The sequence below is a fragment of the Psammomys obesus genome, unplaced genomic scaffold (genome assembly GCF_907164565.1).
Source record: "Psammomys obesus unplaced genomic scaffold, mPsaObe1.curated_primary_1811, whole genome shotgun sequence".
In the NCBI taxonomy this organism is placed as follows: Eukaryota; Metazoa; Chordata; class Mammalia; order Rodentia; family Muridae; genus Psammomys; species Psammomys obesus.
The window spans coordinates 11427131-11445591 of record NW_026595981.1 but is presented as its reverse complement, the minus strand read 5'-3'; the positions used below and the strand labels follow the sequence as shown (position 1 = coordinate 11445591).

Below are 18461 nucleotides of genomic sequence, written 5' to 3'. Positions count from 1 at the left end.
TTCTTTCTTTCTTTCTTTCTTTCTTTCTTTCTTTCTTTCTTTCTTTCCTTCCTTCCTTCCTTCCTTCCTTCCTTCTCTCTCTCTCTCTTTCTTCCTTTCTTTCTTTTTATGGGGTCTTGTTATATAGTCCCAGGGTAGCCTCAAAATGCTGGGATTACAAGTATGCACAACCATGTTCAGCTTCAAAGCCTGATAGAGAATTACACTGTAACCTCTCCTGCCTCTGTGTCTGTCTGTCTGTCTCTCCTTTTCTTCTCCCCTAGGACCTGTTTATTAAGTATCCCTGGCTGTCCTAACTTGTTCTGTAGACCAGGCTGGCCTTGAACTTAAGACTTCTGCCAACCTCTGCCTCCTGAGTGCTGGGATCAAAGGCGAGTGTTATTACATCTAGTAATTTTACTCTCTTGCTTCAATCATTCATTCCCCTGTTGCTGGGACATTGCGGATAGATAATAATGGTGACAAAAGTGGCCAGTCTTTATACAGAGTACTCTGGTAGCACATGAACAGTTATAAAACTAGACCCTTCACCTTGGTTTGTGCCATAAACATGCTCACCCATATCCGTAGTCATACATTCAAAAACTAAAGACATTCAGAGCTGGCTATGTAGCTCACTGGTAGTACACTAGCCAGTACATATGAAACTAAATGCAATCCCTGCACCGCAAAAAAAAAAATTACATGCTTAAACTCTATCTATAACCAATTATAATAAACCATTGACAGCCTCCAGTTCCATGTGAGAAAATGACTAAGCAAACTGCACTTTGTTATTTGAGAGAGGCTGCTGAGGTGTGCCTCACCTTGAAGAACACTGTGCAACAGGAGATATAAGCAGGTACTGCTGGAAAAACAAATGCTGGGGAAAAAAGTGGGAAAGCGTTTCCAAACTCTGGCACTGCTGTCCAAACATAAAAGCTGTTTCCAGCAAGGGAAACAGGGACGATCGACTTGTTACTTCACACTTTCCCGTAACAGCCAGTGACTTCCAGTTAAAAGCAAAGGTCCACAGACACAGGTGTCTGCCTCTCCCCAACTCCCATTAAGACAACAGAGGATGTCTTAACATAGGGGGAAAGCAACAGACATGAAGACAGCATCAGCAGAACCACTGAGCAGCCTTGACAGGGGAAACTCTGCCCGCCCACTACCGAAGTCCTGGGAACAAGACAGGCATTTCTAACAGCCAAGGAACAGTGAGATTTCTGCTCTGAAAAAGCTAATTGAGGCCAGCCTCAGCGACTGTAGACACAGCCATGCAGAGTCCTATGGGAAACTGAGTCACTGTGTGGAAGCTTTACCTATCCTGGCTCTGAGAAGATCAGTGCCAAGACAGTGATTTGAACCCATCACCAACCTACAGCCAGAGCCCTCATGAGTTATCCTGACACCGCCTTCTTCCATGCAGAGACTCCTCTCTGCTCCTCTTGGAAGAATTCTCATTAACATAGCGGGCATACTGCAAGGGCAGAGGGGTTTGGGGCTGTCCTGGAGTTCATTCTGTAGACCGGGCTGACCTCGAACTCAGACTCCCAGGTCCTGGGATTAAAGACGTGTGCCACTGCCACCAGGCTATGGTGCACACTTACAGTCTTATAATCCTAACAGGAAGGTGGAAGCAGGAGGATCAAGAACCCAGGAACAGGCAGGCAGTGGTAGTGCACACGCCTTTAATCCCAGCACTTGGGAGGCAGAGGCAGGCAGATCTCTATTCATTCGAGGCCAGCCTGGTCTACAGAGTGGGTTCCAGGATACCCAAGGCTATACAGAGAAACCCTGTCTCAAAAAACCAAAAGAAAAATTTTTTGGTTTATTTGCTGTGGTGTGTGTGTGTGTGTGTGTGTGTTCATGCATGTAGACATGTGCTTATGTGTGCCACAGTGCACATGTGGAAGTCAGGGACAACTTTTAAGAGTTGGCTCTCTCCTTCCCCATGTGGGTCCCAGAGATTACACACAGGCCATCAGCTTGGACACAGGCACCTTTGCCCATGGAGCCACCTTGCTGGCGCATGTCTTTTTTTGATTGAGGCAGAACCAAATATCTTAGGCTGACCTTAGGCTGAGTCAGGCCCTGTTGCTCACTTTCCTGCTTCCACGCCTGCAATGTTGGGGTCGCAGGCAGGCGTGTACTTCTAACCCTGGTTTTGTGGGGCTGAGGGCTGATCCTAGGGCCTTACACATGCTGGGCAAACACTCTTCCAATTGAGCTACTTGATTTAAAACTACATCCATATGTTACTTTGATTAAAATAAGATAATGATTTTTAAATGACATGGCACTTGTCTGAAATGTCCTTTCTAAATGGAACTGTAACGCCATCAAGAAGCCCTTAGCAGCGTCCCAGCGAGTTTCTGTAGGAAGCTATGTGGCTAGAAGAAGGGGCCTTTATTTCAACCAGACTGAGCCGGTTTATACTCAGGGCTCCAGGACAGGCGCTTCCCTGGTATGTGGGTTGTCTATTTTTAAAATACCCTTTTACCTTCTTCCATTTTTGCACTGGAAATAAGCATCTGTCTTAAATGCTTGAGGAGGCCAGCCCAGGTAAATGTGCTGAACGCCAGGGAGTTCGCAGACATCTGAGGAATGTTCCGGACACCCAGCATCTTAAATTCAGGGTGGGGAACTAAATGCTCCACTAAGTCTCCTGTAAGGAAAAGAAAATAACGCAACATGAACTAATTTGACTTCACCCACAGTGGTGCCATTAGCTTTACACAACTGTGACCTGATACTCTGGGACAAATGTGTTTTCTCCATGTCTAGAACTGCTTAAACATTAAAATAGTGAATTTTCAGACAGTGTCTGCTACAGCTACATTTTTGCTTCACTTCATTTCATTTTTTTATTTATTATTTTTGACACAGGGCCTCACTATGTAGCCCTGACTGTCCTGGAACTCTCTTTGTATACCAAGTTGGTCTTGGACTCATAGAGATCCATCTGACTCTGCCTCCAGAGTGCTGGGAGTAAAGGCGTGCACCATCATGTCTAGATCTGTCCTTCATTTCAGCATGGCTGAAAAAAGCATAGTTATAATGGGTACGGTGGCTCAAGCTTGTAATCTCAGCACTTAAAAGGCAGAGGGAGGGAGATTGCCCACAAGTTCTAGGCTAACCCAAGGGATTACATAGGAAGACCTTATCTCAAAAGAAAAACAGATATCCAGATATAGTTGTGTATGCCTTTAATCCCGGCACTTGGGAGCCACCGGCAGGCAGATTTCTGTGAGTTCAACACCATCCTGGTCAGCATAGTGAGTTCCAGAATAGCCAGAGCTATATGGTGAGATCCTATCTCAAGAAAAGAAGGTGGAAGGAAGGAAGGAAGGAAGCAAGGAAGGAAGCAAGGAAGGAAGGAGGGAGAGAAACAGAGAAAGCAAAGAAAGAAAGGAAGAATGAAAGACATACACAAAAACAAAACATCCTACATTTTACCAAGAGAAATATGAGTAGAAATATGGTTGACTAATTCATTAAACTCCAGGAAAAGTATAAAAGATAATGAATATGCTTTTCTTGCCATTCTACAGTCACTGACTGTTCCCTGGAAAATGTCCCAGATCTTCTATGTATCTGGCTAAATGATAATCAGACCTGAGCAGAAACATAGATCTGTGGGAGAGTCAGCAAACAAATTTCACAGCATGAGCAGCTCCAGAGACTGAGGCGAGAAACCTAGAGGATCTTGAGAGCCCAGGGGTTCAACACCAACCTAGGCAACACAGCAAGACCCAGAATAAAACGGGTAAATAACAACCCAGAAGCAGAGAGGCCAGGTAGCAACAACCTGTCAGTCACTGCTTCCAGGGTTACCTCCTGGAAGCCGCCAGGCCAGCTTCCGTGCTCAGCCATGCTCCGCTGTTAGGTCACTTCTCACTTCCCTGGGTCTCTTCGCCATCTCTCTGACTTGGACTAGCAATTCATGGACCTGACTGAGCCCCTTATCCACAGACTTCCTCCCTCAGACCACCTGTCTTGCTCTTTCCGGCAAACTCCAACTCTTGCACCAGCCCTACTCCTCACTTTCCCTTTCAGAACACAACAATGGGCGCGACACTACATGGCAGCCTGGAGTCCCTGAGTTTTCTTTCTCCTTCTTTTCCTCCTCCTCCCCGTTTACCAGCCCCCTCCCCTTATTATCGCAAAGTAGCAAGGAAGCTTTAGCCAAAGCACAAAACAATAGATAATATACATCAGAAAATGCTCTGTCAAGAGTGGCAGCAGGTCACACAAGTGACAGCTAACCCTCCTCCAGGTTTTCAGTCCTTAAACACAACGCCAGTTCCCATAAGAAGCCCACACTGTTTCCTCTTCCTTCTTCAGATTTACTTATGTGTACATGTATGTGTGTTCACTGTGGGCGTGCCTGGTACCCCCAGAGGTCAGCAGAGGGGGTCAGATCTCCAGGAACTAGAGTTACAGCCCCACCAGAGGTGCCGTGAATAGAACCGGGGTCCTCTGCAAGAGCAACAAGTGCTCTTAGGCGCTGAGCCATCTCTCCAGCTCAACCCCATAATTTCTGGGAACCCCACATGTACCCACCTTTTATCTGTCGGGAGTAGCTCAGTGGTGTCACACCCGCTCAGGTGTGTAAGGGCCTCACTTCTATCCCCAGCAGTACAAAACACACACACTTCCCACCCGATGAATTTCAGCAAGTGCTTGCCGTTCGCCATGCACTGCTTCCAGTCCTAGGAAAATGGTGGCCCCACCCATGGTGAGGTCATTTAGATACCCGCGCTGTATGCTTTTGAGAAATTTAGTAACTTCTCGGGCTTTTCAGGAAGACAGTTCAGAGATGAAGGTGGGTCTGAAGGCAGGTTTTTCGGGGCACATCATGGAGGGGAAGAGACCGTGAACTAACTTTGGGGCTTTTTGAGCATATGGCTTTTCTACAAATAATAGAGGGGTTGGTTACCCAGTGGATTCCTGCGGTAGTGAAACGAGCTGTCCTCAGAGTATGTAGGCTGGAACACGCTCCCCAGCTGATGGGCAAGAACTCTATTTAAATCTCTGAAGGAGATCTGCTTGATGTTCATCCGTTTGGCACAGATCTTGTGGACTGCGTCGTTCTCATGAGTGAGGAGGGCGTCTGAAGACCGGTACAAGTGAGAGAGCGTCAAGATGGAGTTGTAGTTCTGCACGATAACCTGGAGAGAACAGGGTCAAAGACAGAGAGGGAGGGCGAGTGGTGAGAGGTGTAGATTCCAGCCATTCCGCGGTGGTGCACACCCCCAATCCCAGCACTCAGGACACAGTGGCAGGTGGATCTCTCCAGTTCACCACCAGGTCTACAAAGTGAGTCCAGGACAGCTGGAGCTGTGCTACACAGAGAAACCCTGTCTCTAAAAACAAAACAAAAAAAGAAAGAAAAACAAAACAAAACAAAACAGAAAACCAATGATTTCCAAAGACAACTGCATATCTCTCAGGAGCCTGTTTCAGGGTTGGTCTTTCTGGTGCTGCAAAGAGGGACCTTGACTTCACATTGGGGTCCATGTATTGTGGCTAGCCTTCAAATGATCTTAATTTCTTTCTATTGAGAAGAAATTTTTGTATGTACCAATTTTCTGTTATCTTCCTAATAGGAAAACAAAATGTAGGAAATGATTCAGGAAAGAAGTGTGGTACAATGGCTTTTTGTTTTTGTTTTGAGGCTGTGTAGCCTTGGCTGGTCTGGAACTTGGTATGTAGACCAGGATGACCTCAAACTCATAGAGATCTCCCTGTCTTTCTGCTTTTGCCTCCAGAGTGCTGGGATTAAAGGGTGTGCCACCATGACTGGCCTTAGTGTATGCTTTATTTGCATTATATCCTTCATCTTTAGGAGGCCGATATTTCTGTCCCCATTTTATACATGAGGAAAGTAACGCATAGAAAATTTAAATATCCCCAAAGCCATGATGCTGGAAAGTAACAGTATTTCATATTTTGTATTTTTTTTTTCAAATTTTTGGTGTGCCACTATGACAGGCTTAACTAACTTTCTCCTCTCCTCTCCTCCCTCCCTCCCTCCCTCCCTCCCTCCCTCCCTCCCTCCCTCCCATTCTTTCCTTCCTTCCATCCTTTCTTTCTTTCCACCTCAGGCCGGGCAGTGGTAGCAAGCACCTTTAATACCAGCAATGGGAAGGCAGAAATAGGACAATCTGTGAGTTCTAGGCCAGCCTGTTCTACAGAGCAAGTTCCAGGACAGCCAGGGCTACACAAAGAAACCCTGTCTTGAAAAAGAAAAATAACAAAAAACAAAAAAAGGAACCTCAGCTATGCATGGAGTCACACTCCTGTCGCTGGATTGGGCAAATGAGTCTTGAGTTGGAAGCCAGGCTAGACTACATGGTAAGACTGTCTCAAAAAACCCAAAACAAAGTAAAACAAAAATATTTAGAAACAAAGGATGCTCTATACGTTTGGGAGAATGTAATTAAAATTAAATTAGTTGTTCACATAAATATCACAATCAGTCCTGAAGTTGGAACACAACATTCCCAAAAACATGAGATCCATAATGTATTCATGTTCACTTTAAGAACAAAGCCTATAGGGGCTAGAGAGATGGCTCAGTGTTAGGAACACTGGATTCTTATCCTGAGGACCAGGGTTCAATTCCCAGCATGCGCAGGGCAACTCACGATTAACCCCAGTCCCAGGGGCTCAGACGCCACATGGTGCATAGACATACATCCAGGCAAAACCTCATAAACATAAAATAAAAACAAAGTTCGAAGAAGAAAACACACCGTGATCTAATTAGTCTCTAGTTAATATTTACCAAAGGGAAATGGCATATGACCATACCACGCTCCTACTTATGCCTAAATCGATTAAAAAAAGAGAGGGAGAACAAAGAATATATAACATAAAGCTTTTGATAGGGGCCGGAGAGGTGGCTCATGGTTAAGAGCACCGGCTGGTCTTCCAGAGGACTTGGGTTTGGTTCCCAGCACCCACATGATGACTCACAACCCCATGACCCCAGGACCACAAATACATTGCCCTCTTCTAGCCTCCTTGGATATATGGCATGCATGTGTGCACATACATACAGGCAAGCAAATACTCACAAAAAACATAACAAATTAACATATTCATACCTCGCCAGTTCCGTAAGGCCATATAATCTGATTCATTTTCAAGGAACTGGAGTACTGATCTTGTAACTTCTGTGTAATGAAGGCTCCCAGCCCTGATCCTGTTCCCCCGGCCATACTCATCATGATGAAAAGTCCACTCAAAGAGTCGCATTTCTCCACCTCCTTTTGGATTAAGTTCATTACGGATTCTTCATGCTTTGGTCCATGTACAGAGTAACTTTGTCATGGCAAAAGGAACAAACACAGTGCCTGTCAGTTTATCCAGAGGGATGTGGTACAGAGTAAGGGCGTTCAGGAGCCAGACCTTTACAAAGCTATTGCAGTGGACCTCATGTAACGTTAAGGTTCCCTGATTGACAACAATTTCTTTTATTTTGAGACAAGGTTTCTCTGTGTAGCCCTGGATGTCCTGGAGCTCACTGAGCAGACCAGGCTGGCCTGAACTCACAGAGATCTGCCTGCCTCTGCCTCCCCAGTGGTGGGATTAGAGTGCACCACCACTGTCCAGCTTGACACTTGATAGCCACAGGTTAAATATATTTAACAGGTGACATGTATGGCTAGAAGCATAAATTTACAGGATTTAGGAAGTTTCTTTTAAGTGACAGCATTGGGGTTATTTCATTTGTTGTTATTATTATTATTATATCATATGTGTGGTGTGCGTGTGTCTGTGTGTGTAGGCCAGAAGACAACTCCTGGGGACTGGACTCAGGTTCTCAGGCGTGGCAACAACTGCCTTTACCTGAGTCAGGTCGCTGACCTCACACATTCTGTGGGAGTGTCCCACAGACTCACAATCTTTTTTTTTTTTTTTTAAGATTTATTTATTATGTAGACAATATTCTGTCTACACATACAACTTCACACCAGAAGAGGGCACAGATCTCATTATAGATGGTAGTGAGCCCCCATGTGGTTGCTGGGAGTTGAACTCGGGACCTCTGGGGGAGCACACAGTGCTCTTAACCTCTGAGCCATCTATCCAGCCCCAGACTCACAATCTTGCCTCAGCCTCCCAAGGGCTGGGATTACCTGGCTGCCCTCTGGAAAGCATATGGCCCAGCAAAACTTGCCAACTACTGCCTTGTAACACCCTAAGGGCTGGATGCCTGTGAGAGATAAGGATGCTGTATTGATAACAACTTTGCAGCACAATAATGAAGAGGATGGAGATGTGGCTGCAGGAGGGTGCGGTTTCATCAACGGCCCTCACCTGAGCACAGGCAGAGGGCTAATGAGAGTTTTGGGAATGAGATCAAATTCTGAATATTTATTTGCTTACTGGTGGTAATGGAAAGTGATCCTAGTGCTTCAAAGACACTGGGCAAGGGTCCCACTGCTGAGCTATAGCCTTACACCTTTGTTCATATACTTTAAATTTCCAGATAGGAGTTTGCTAAATTGCCCAGGCTGACCTTGAATTTGTTCTGTAGCTCAGAGAGACATAGAACTTGAGATCTTGTTGAGTAGCTGGGATTATAGGCTTGCACTAGGCCTGAGACATTCTAAATTTTCTTTTTTTAATTACATATATTTATGGGAGGGCATGCATGTGCCATGACACATGTGTGGATGTCAGAAGATAATCTGCGGAGTCGGTTTTCTCCTTCCACTACTGTGGGTCTTGGGAACTGAAGTGAGTTCTTCAGGTTTGGAAGGGAATGCCTTTAACCTCTGAGCCATCTCACTAGCCCAATTTTTTTTAAAATTTATTTATCTTTGTTTTTTTTTTTTTTTTTTTTTTTTTTTTTTTTTTTTTTCAAGACAGTGTCTCTTTGTGTAGCCCTAGCTTTCCTGGAACTCATTCTGTAGACCAGGCAGGCCTTGAACTCACAGGGATCTGCCTGACTCTGCCTCCCCAGGGCTGGGATTGAAAGCGTGTGCCACCACTGCCCAGCTCCAAATTGTTAATTTTATTTTAGTTTTGCTTTAAGGCCTTGGTTTGAATAAGGCTCATATATTTGAATACTTAGGGAGTGGCACTGTAGAGAAAGATCAGAAGGTGCGGCCTTGTAAAAGTAGTTGTGACTTTGTGAGGGAAAATGTGTCACCGGGTGTGGCTTTGAGGTTTCAAAAGCTCAAACCAGGCCCGTCTCTCTCATCCTGCTTCCTGAGGATCCGAATGCAGAACTCTCAGCTACTTCTCCAGCACCATGTCTGTCTGCATGTCTCAATGCTCCCCACCACGATGATGACAGACTCTAAAACTGTAAGCAAGCCCAATTAAATGCTTTCTTTTCTAAGAGTTGCTGTGGTCATGGTGTCTCTTAACGGCAAGAACAATGACTAAGATATCCTGGGACTATGTAGACCCGACTAGCTTGATTTCACAGAGATCTACAGGCCTCTGCTTCCTAAGTGCAGGAATGACAGGCATGTGCCACCACACTCGACTCCAGATTCTAAACTTGAATATAACACTTTGACGATTTTGAGCTTGCTGTATCAACTGTGCACCGATTGTGGTATGAATACTGAACCATATCGCGGTCCCGCCCCTGAAATCCATGAGTGCTTGCTCTTACCCATATGCCCAGTTGTTCCCGGATCCTTGTTTCTGACAGAAGCATGCGTGCTGACCATATTTCCATTGGCCAGACTGGGTGGCTTTTGCTAGTGTTTGATTGATAACTTTAGGTTCCATGTCAACAAGGACAGCCCGGGCAACTGGAACTAGAGGAGGGAAAGCAAACAAACAAATCAGAGATTTTATGTGGTACCACAGTCTTAGACTTCTAAGTCACTGAACCATACTGCTAGCCCTACAATCAGTTTGTTGGGTTTTTTCTTTTTAAGATTTATTATTTATACTGTATTCTGCCTGCATAGATGCCTGGATGCCAGAAGAGGGCACCTGATCTCATTATATTTATTGTGTTTTGGTTTTGAGACAGGGTTTCTCTGTGTAGCCTTGGCTGTCCTGGACTCACTTGATAGACCAGGGTGGCCTCAAACTCACACAGTTCTGCCTGCCTCTGCCTCCCAGAGTGCTGGGAATACAGGTGTGTGCCACTGTGCCCTGCAGATATTGTTATAGATGGTTGTGAGACACCATGTGGTTGCTGGGAGTTGAACTTAGGACATTTGGAAGAATAGCCAGTGTTCTTAACCTCTGAGCCATCTCTCCAGGCCTCAACCCCCCCACCCCCCGGTTTTTGGGTTTGGTTTTGGTTTATTTTTTGTTTGTGTGTTTGCTGTTTTTTTTGTTTTGTTTCGTTCTTCTTAAATTCAGGGCTTGGAGGTAGAGTACTTGCATAGCCTGCTGAGGCCTTGGATTCAAATCCCAGCACAGGGTAGGGATAGAAAAGCAAAGGCTTTCCCTGCTGAAATGGAAGGTGTGGGGCTTAGACACTCATTGAGAGCCAAACTTTGAAGACGTTGATGTTAGCGCAAGGACTGTTGACCATACCTACCTCCATGTTCTTCCTCTCTGAAAAACCTTTCTTTGCAGGATGCTTGATACGCTTCATTTTCTCTCTTAGAGCAGAGTCCCTGGGAACAGTGTGAGTCTCTAAATAGAGCGTCAAACACCTCAAAGCCAATCTGGTTGCCACACTGCCCGAGCTGCACTGTTACTATCGACATGCCGAGCCACAAAGCGGGCCTCGTCTGAGAAACAAGGGGGTGGGTGACCTGTGAAAGAGAAAGATACAGATGTGAGAAACACTAACAAGAGCAGACAGCATGCTGTGCTCACTCTGTATCAGTAAAGGGTGGAGAGGTGGCTCAATGGTTGAAGCACTTGCTGCTCTTACAAAGACCCAGGTTTACGTCCCAGCACCGTACCCTGCTGCCTGTAACTTCAGCTCTAGGGTAGCCAATGTTCCCTCACAGCCTTCCCAGGCACTGCACACACAGACACACGGGTATGCACGAACAACATAAAAATAAACAAAATTGTTAGAGAACTAAAACTATATATACACTAATAAAAAGTAATTTTTTTTTTTTTGGTCTGGGCATGGTAGCACACACCTTTAATCCTAGTACTCAGGAGGCAAAGGCATGTGGAGTTCTGTGAGTTCCAGGCCAGTTTATGAGTGCATGTATATGTGCATGAGTGTGTGTGTGTTTGGTTTTGAGACAGCATCTCATGACATAGCTCTAGCTGGCCTGGAACTCACAGATATCAGCATGTTTCTGTCTCTGGAACACTAGGATTAAGGTCATGCAGCGTCATGCTCAGCAACTACAGTTCTTGGCCTTTGCCATCAAAAAGCACCTCGGGGAAAAAAAAAAAAAAAAGCACCTTGGGAGCAGCAGCAGCAGGAAGTGGCAGTGAGCTTTCCTAAGAAGAGAGTTTTAACAGAGATTTAAGTCAGGCTGCTGATGGAAAGAGAGGCACTCAAGAAGAGGATACTACATCCTCATTGTGGGGTGTGGCCCTCTCAAGAATCACATTTGAGTGCTATAGCAATAACCACCTATATTAATGTGACTTTGTTGTCTTCTTTTTTTTTTAATATTCTTTTTTTTTTTTTTTCATTTTTGAGACAGGACCTCACTGTGTGGCTCTGGCTGTCCTGAAACTCGCTATGTAGATCAGGCCAGCCTCAACTCACAGAGATGCCTCCTGCCTCTCCCTTCTGAGTGCTGGGAATTTATTCCAGTGTTGTGTGTATGCTTTGCCTGTCTGCACGTCAGTCTGCTATGTGTATGCAGCGTCCTCAGGGGCCAGAAAGGGGTGTCATATTCTCTGGGACTGGAGTTACAATTGCCTTGAAGATGCTGGGAATCTGTTCTGCAAAAGTAGTAAGTTCTGTTAACTCCTGAGCCATCTCCTCAGCCTTGTTTCATTGTCTTCTGACATTACATTGTTCAAAGACTTCCCAAGATAACTGATTTTTTTTTACATCTATCTATCTATCTATCTATCTATCTATCTATCTATCTATCTATCTATTGTGAAATTACAGAGTGGTTCCTAGAGTGTACTGGCAAGGTCAACAGGCTGACAAGGTAAAACCATAGGGCACAAAGGTTGCAGCAAGAGAGTTATATGTTAATATGTTTTGCTATAAATGGAGCTTATGGCCTTGTCTGAGAGAGTCCCAGAAAACAGAATAAGGCCACATTTGAAAGTCATATAGTCTTAGACCTTAAGCATGGCTCATTACTATTTTAACACTCTTATTTGAAATAGCCCTATATAAAAGGAATGTTGTCTCCATATAGACGACTTTCACAGAAGTGTGCAGGTGTGCGGTCCTTGCTTTCTACCAGGTCTGAAGTGGGCCTCTTTTGTTCTTTGCAGTTGTCTATCAGGCTAGGTGGCCCACGATTCCAGGGAATCTCCTGTCTTCACACTCCATCTTTCCTTGGAGGGCTGAGATTACAGATGTGCTCCCGAATCTGGTTTAACATGGGTTCTGGAGATTCAAACTCAGATCCTCGTCCTTACATAGTGAGCACTTTATCCCCTAAGCCATCTTTCCTACTCCCCTGTACTGGAATCTTGACTCTCAGCTGCTGAGACCTCAACTAGACCCTGGAATAATGCTTTTCCTGACCTTCCTATAGAGGAATTTTAATTCAGAACATAGCTGTTGTTCCAGAAAGAGATCACATCCAAAGACCTTGTGATCCAGCTGGAATACAAACTCGCCTTTAACCCAGGAGACAGTGGCAAGCAGATCTGAGTTCAAAGCCAGCCTTGTATAGAGCAAGTTTCAGGAAAAGAAAAGCTTAGATCCAGGCTTGGTGGTGCACGCCTTTAATCCCAAACAATCAAGGTAATGTTAGTTTGTAGAAGGAAGCACCCATGTTTGAAAGGGATGTCTAATTGCGTGGCAGAAATGGTGATGAATCAGAGAAAGACTTGATATGCCCAACTCTCACAAGAAGAGAGAGGAAAGGGAGGCTACTTACGGGCAATGTAGAGAGAGAAAGAGAAGGCAGTTTTACCTGGACAGTAATAGAGAGATTGAAGAGAGGAAAGAGAGAGAGAGAGCGCGCGCTTAGGTGAAGGCAGAATGAGTCTGGGAGAGGAGTTTGAACCAGAACAGCTGAGTTAAACCAGTGAACCCAGAGCTCAGGATAAACAGAAAGGGTGAACTTATTAAGTAGTAAGTCTCAGAGGCTGAAAATATTCTAGCCCTAGGTTAGATTGTAAAGAGGCTAGAAGCTTCCAGGACTAGGCCTAGGTTAGCAGACAAAGGCAGTAAGCCTCTGAGACAACAACTGAAACAGGAGAATAAAAGACCCTTTTAGACCTTTCCATGTTCCTAAAATTTTCCTGTCTCCATCTAAGGACCTAGTCATTTAAAGAAATTCTCTCACTCTATAATTTGGGGGATTTAGGATTTTGTATACCTAAATTCACTCTCACACAGTTCAGTAGTTTCCCAAAAATATGATTCATACTGTTTTCCCAAGTATGATTTTAAAGGAAACAAAACAAACTATAACAAAAATGGTGGCTGAGGGGCTGTGTGATCATGAAGGCCAGAGTTTAGGTGTCAGCACCCACATAACAGGCCAGGTGTCCCGTGCTGGCCTGTGGTCACAAATCTAAGACCAGTGTGACAGAAGGATCACAGGGCCAGAGAGAGAGAGAGAGCACTTGCCTCAAAGGAATCAAGAGAGAGAAAGGAAAAGCCGATGCCCTCATCGCCTCTGCATTTGCATAAGTGTTCACATTAACATCATGTGCACACACACACACAGAAATAAATTGTCTAAAGGAAATATAACGTTGATTGAAGGAATTATTTGTATACACGTCACACCACATGGGACACCAGAAGTTAGCTCAACGACAGAACATTCATCTAACACCAATTTTCGGTTTTCCAGGAAAACGACTTACTTTTTCTTTACCCACCAATCACCTTCTGGCCGAATAATAGGCAGGATGGCAGCCTGGTGTGGTGGAACAAACCTTTAACGCCAGCACTGAGGGAGGCACAGGCGAGTGTATTTCCCAGCACTCAGGAGGCGGAGGGAGGTGGCTCTCTGGAGTTCGAAGCCATCCTGGTCTAGAGTAACTTCCAGAGCTACATAATGAGACCTCCCCTGTCTCAGAAAACAAAAAGGAAGACCAAGTCGGAGCTTAGAGAAAGACCAGATAAAATATTAAAGTAAATCTGCATTATTTTTAAACAACAACAGAAGGTTCTTTGTTTTGAGACAGGGTCTCCCTAGGTTGCCCGGTCAGGCCTGAAACTGGCTGAACAGCCTCAGGCTCCCCGAAAACAGGGATTATAGGAATGTGCACTATGTCCAGCAAAAAGAGCATTTTTGATAAATGCTTCACATCAAGTCTACGGAGCCCCGGAAATGAGCAGAGGCTCGGGAACCAGCGTTTCAACCTAATGTCTAAGCCTGCAGAGTCATACTCTCACTTTACAGAGAAGGAAATTGAGTTGCCGAAGGGTTATGTAATTTTCCCAACCCACTGAATTAGCAAATAGTAAAGCCAAGACTCTCTCTTTGCTTTCTGCCCTATCAGCTCCCCATTAAGCCCACACTCACTGACAGCTCTCGGACCCGCAGTTTCAATTCGGTTCAAACTTCGAAGACCAACCCTCTCACTATGCGCATGCTCACTTCCAATACCTTTTTAAAAAACCACCTAGAACGAATAAATGCTCATGTTCCTTATACGAAGAGCTCTGCAGAGGTTCCTTCCCCCGCCCCTCCTTTCCCCTCTTCTATTTAGAAAGGTTAACTATGCGTGTTCAATTTCAATTTAGCAACTTCAGGCACGGCACGCATGCTCCGTGGTCAGCAAACTCCGTAGGCAGGAGTGCGCATGCTCTTCACTCCAGGCTCGGCTTCGGCTGGCGTTCTGCGCATGTGCCTGCCAGTACCTGGAGCCGGGAGACAGTGTTACGCACGTCCGCTGCCCACTGTTTGGCTTCACGGGACCTTGTACGCATGCTCGGGAGCTGAACTTGAGGAGCCAGTCTGGGGCCTAGGCGCAGACGCGTTGAGCTGAGGCAGCCGGTGATGGCGGCAGCAGCAGTGCGGTCTGCGGCGGGTCCGGGCCCATGAGGCGACGACGGAGGCGGGACGGCTTCTACCCGGCGCCTGACTTCCGAGACAGGGAAGCTGAGGACATGGCAGGAGTGTTTGACATAGACCTGGACCAGCCGGAGGACGCAGGCTCTGAGGATGAGCTGGAGGAGGGGGTGAGGCCCGGGGTCCCGGGGGATGGGGGTGCGAGGTGACAGGGCCGGGGTGGCGGCGTGGGCCCGGGAAGCCTGGCGTGTCCTGGGGCGCGGAGACCCGGGGGGACGCGAGCGGTCTCCGCGAGGAGCCGAGGCGCCGCGCGGCCGAGCGGGGGACCGGGCGGGGCGGCCCTGGCCCTAGGTGTGAGGCCTCTGCGGGGCGCGCAGGTGCCGGGCTCGCCCTCCTCCCGAGCTGAGCGCAGCCCCGAGCGCTGCTCCCGGGGCGCGGAGGAGAAAAGGCGCGCGGTCGGCTGGTCGAGCTGTGGGTCTTGGATGTGGCCCGGGTGGTGTGAGCCTGTGCCGTGGGGGTGCGGGGATGGGGAGGGCTGATGTTGCGGGGTGTCCCCGAAGTGCAGGTGAGGCGCGGAAGGGTTTTCCTTTTGGAGTGTAAGATTTCAAGTCTTAAATCTTCAGACTCCCCACAACCACTTCTCTTCTCGGCCTGTCGCTTCTCTCCTAGGAAGCGCTCAGCTGTTAGAAGTGACAGCTGAAAACTTCTGTCGGGAGTAGCGCTACCGCTGCTGTTACAGCCACCAGGAGTTTTATTTCGGGAGCAAGGGGGCTCTGCTGCATCTTCCAGGGTTTGTTTGTTTGCCTTTTATTTTTAACCCCCCCTTCCGTGTGACTTTTTAAAGGAAAAAAAAAAAAAAGACATTCATAATGACACACGGCATTTGTAAGTTAATTTCCCTCAAGTCGAAGTTGTCTGTATATATTTTTTTCGGAATAATTTATGTAATTGTAGGGTGGGGAAGGAAAAAAAAAAAAAAAAACAGTGTTGACAGCTGTGATTTGTCTCGCCAAAAATAAATTGCTTGAACTGAGTCTTGTGAATAGTGGTGTGAAGGCTTTCCTTGCTGAAGTTTAATTTTAGAATCACTTTTCTAATGCACGTCTCGGTTTTTACCTTTGCTGTCCTGGTAGTTTTATGGAATATCACTTCTACAGTGGTATTCATTGAAACATAAAATATACCGAAGGTTAAAAAAAAAAATGAGATGTCAAACTAAAGAACCAATTGTGGACAAATGTCATCAGTAAATAACCTCAAGGTGATTTAGGTCTTAAATGCCATCTCTGTATAAGAATATGGACTTATGGCTGATGTTAGGTATTTGCATAGGGCCCTCCTTACTTATTCCCAGTTTTCCTTCTTCGGTGTATAAATTGTGCCCTTCTGCAAAAGATTGAAATGCTATGTATAAAGGACTTTGAACACTTTATGAAATAAAGTGGGCTGACATAGTATTATTCTTTTCATAATCAAGTGACTCTCAGTCAGAATTACACAGTTCCAAATGTGGGTATTACATGCACTTTTTAAACTCATTTTTCATGTGGAATTCCACTTAGCTTTTTAATCAAATGTGGTGAGTTCTAAATTTGAAACACATACAGGATTACTTTAATTATAAATATGATACACTGCTCAGTTATATTGGTTCCATATGGCAGTGGTTTTTGGAGTAGGGCCAGAGAGTTAACTGGTAAGAGGGTTGCTTTATGTGAATACTGTCGTTAGATACTGGTGGAATTTTCAGTCTATGGGTTCATCTTTTGAGAGTACAGTGTTGTATTATGATTTTTGGTATGGACTGGGGTCTTGTTTTTATTTTCTCCTTAATGTACTTCAGGAACAGTAGGTGTTGGAGTTTTGGCCTACTCTTGGGCTTTTGTTTTGCAGGAAGGATTCTGAAAGGTGTAGAGGAGGGGATAGGAAAGGTGGGTCATGAATGAATGTGACCACATCTTTAGGGAAGGAAGGAAGAGGATTTTGAAGAAGATGCTTCTTTCAGAGTTGAAATGTTTCTCTTAAGTGCGTTTTCCCCACCCCCCACAGGGTTTCTCTGTGTAGCCTTGGCTGTCCTGGACTCTCTTTGTAGACCAGGCTGGCTTCAAACTAACTGAGATCTGCCTGCCCAGCTGAGTGCATTCTTAAAAAAAGAAAACCCCCAAAACATTGTGTCACTATGAAGCCAGGTGGTTTCAAACTTGAATGTGTTTTTGAGTTTGCAAATTATCCTGTATCAGGTTCCTGAGTGCCAAGAATATAGGTGGCATGCACGCCAGGCCTTGATGGAGTATGTTTCTAAGAGATGTCTTAATGTCTCAAAGTAAATAAAGGGAAAGCGTTGGAATGGATGGGTCAGCTACCTAAAGAGAGTTAGTCTAGATTACTCTGGAAAAAAATTAATTTATATTTGAAGTATGGGAATATTTTAGGTTCTTAGAACATCTTATGTTTCCTATGGTGAATGTACAAATTTTAGTTTATTTTGTAAACCTTTCTTTACATTGGTGCATGTCAGAGTAGCTTCACTTCTTTCTTTTATAGTAAGGAAACTGAGGCATAAGCCAGAGAAGTGATTGCTCACAATTAGTGTCTTCTGATTCAGTTCACCAGATCCTATTGTATAGGTTTAAATATCTTGAACCACAGAGATGGCCCAGTGGGTGAGCACTTGCTCCTGGAAACTGTGAGCCTGGAAACTTGAGCTTGATAAATTTGATTGACAGGGGCCTGCTGCGCTGCCCATATTGGCCTTCAGCATGTGGTTTTCCTTGATCCTCCTGCCTCTGTCTCCCGAGTGCTGGGATATAGGTTTGCACCCCCAAATCCAGCCTGCACATAGGTTTTTTTCTTTCATATTTATTTATTTTGATGGGGGAGTTGGGGGTGGTCAGAGGACAACCTGGGAGAGTCAGTTCTCTCTTTCCATCATGTGAGGAGTCTGAGGATCAAACTCAGGTCCTCACACTTGGTAGCCAGGGTTGTTAGCAGCTGAGCCATTTTGTTGACTGCTTCATAGAATCTTTTTCAGATTGCTACTGCATTTCTTTATTTGTGCACAAGTGTGTGTGTGTGTGTGTACATGGCTGTGTATGCACCAGTGTGCTCTCATCATGCCGTGGTATAACACTGGGAGTCCAGAAGAGTGAACTCAGGAGATCTGGATTGGTGACAAGGTCCTTTACCCAAAGAACTCACAGCCCTGCAGAGATTCTTGATTGCATTTAGTAGCCTTATTCACAGTGTGCCTATTTGTATGTCAAGTTGAATTCAGTAAAAAGAAAAATAGGGCCATACTCATTAGCTGTGGGATCTGGTGTAAGTTGATATTTTTCCTTTTCTATAAAGTGAGGATAAAAAGAAATAAAATTTGAAGATTTCTCAAAATACCCTGGCTTA

The 18461-nt window shown here is 45.4% G+C and overlaps 2 protein-coding genes across 5 annotated transcripts in view; one reads left to right on the top strand and one right to left on the bottom strand.

Annotated features, from left to right (window-relative positions):
- The window catches only part of Tubd1 (tubulin delta 1), a 20125-nt gene extending 5306 nt beyond the window's left edge, over positions 1-14819 (bottom strand). Inside the window, exons 1-7 of the mRNA XM_055620371.1 lie at positions 14658-14819; positions 13909-14118; positions 10514-10733; positions 9626-9773; positions 7098-7314; positions 4925-5156; positions 2486-2650 (exon numbers count right to left, since the gene is read on the bottom strand). Of these exons, the coding sequence (XP_055476346.1) occupies positions 2486-2650; positions 4925-5156; positions 7098-7314; positions 9626-9773; positions 10514-10685 (934 nt within the window). The 5' untranslated portion in view covers positions 10686-10733; positions 13909-14118; positions 14658-14819. The remainder of the gene's footprint in view (positions 1-2485; positions 2651-4924; positions 5157-7097; positions 7315-9625; positions 9774-10513; positions 10734-13908; positions 14119-14657) is intronic.
- A 150-nt stretch (positions 14820-14969) lies between these two features.
- The window catches only part of Rps6kb1 (ribosomal protein S6 kinase B1), a 35631-nt gene continuing 32139 nt past the window's right edge, over positions 14970-18461 (top strand). For 3 of the 4 annotated variants that reach the window (XM_055620243.1, XM_055620246.1, XM_055620245.1), the window contains exon 1: positions 14970-15232. In XM_055620243.1, the coding sequence (XP_055476218.1) occupies positions 15092-15232 (141 nt within the window). In that variant the 5' untranslated portion in view covers positions 14970-15091. Of the gene's footprint in view, positions 15233-15767; positions 15853-18461 lie in introns of those variants that run through there. The other variant, XM_055620244.1, reaches the window with a different exon arrangement.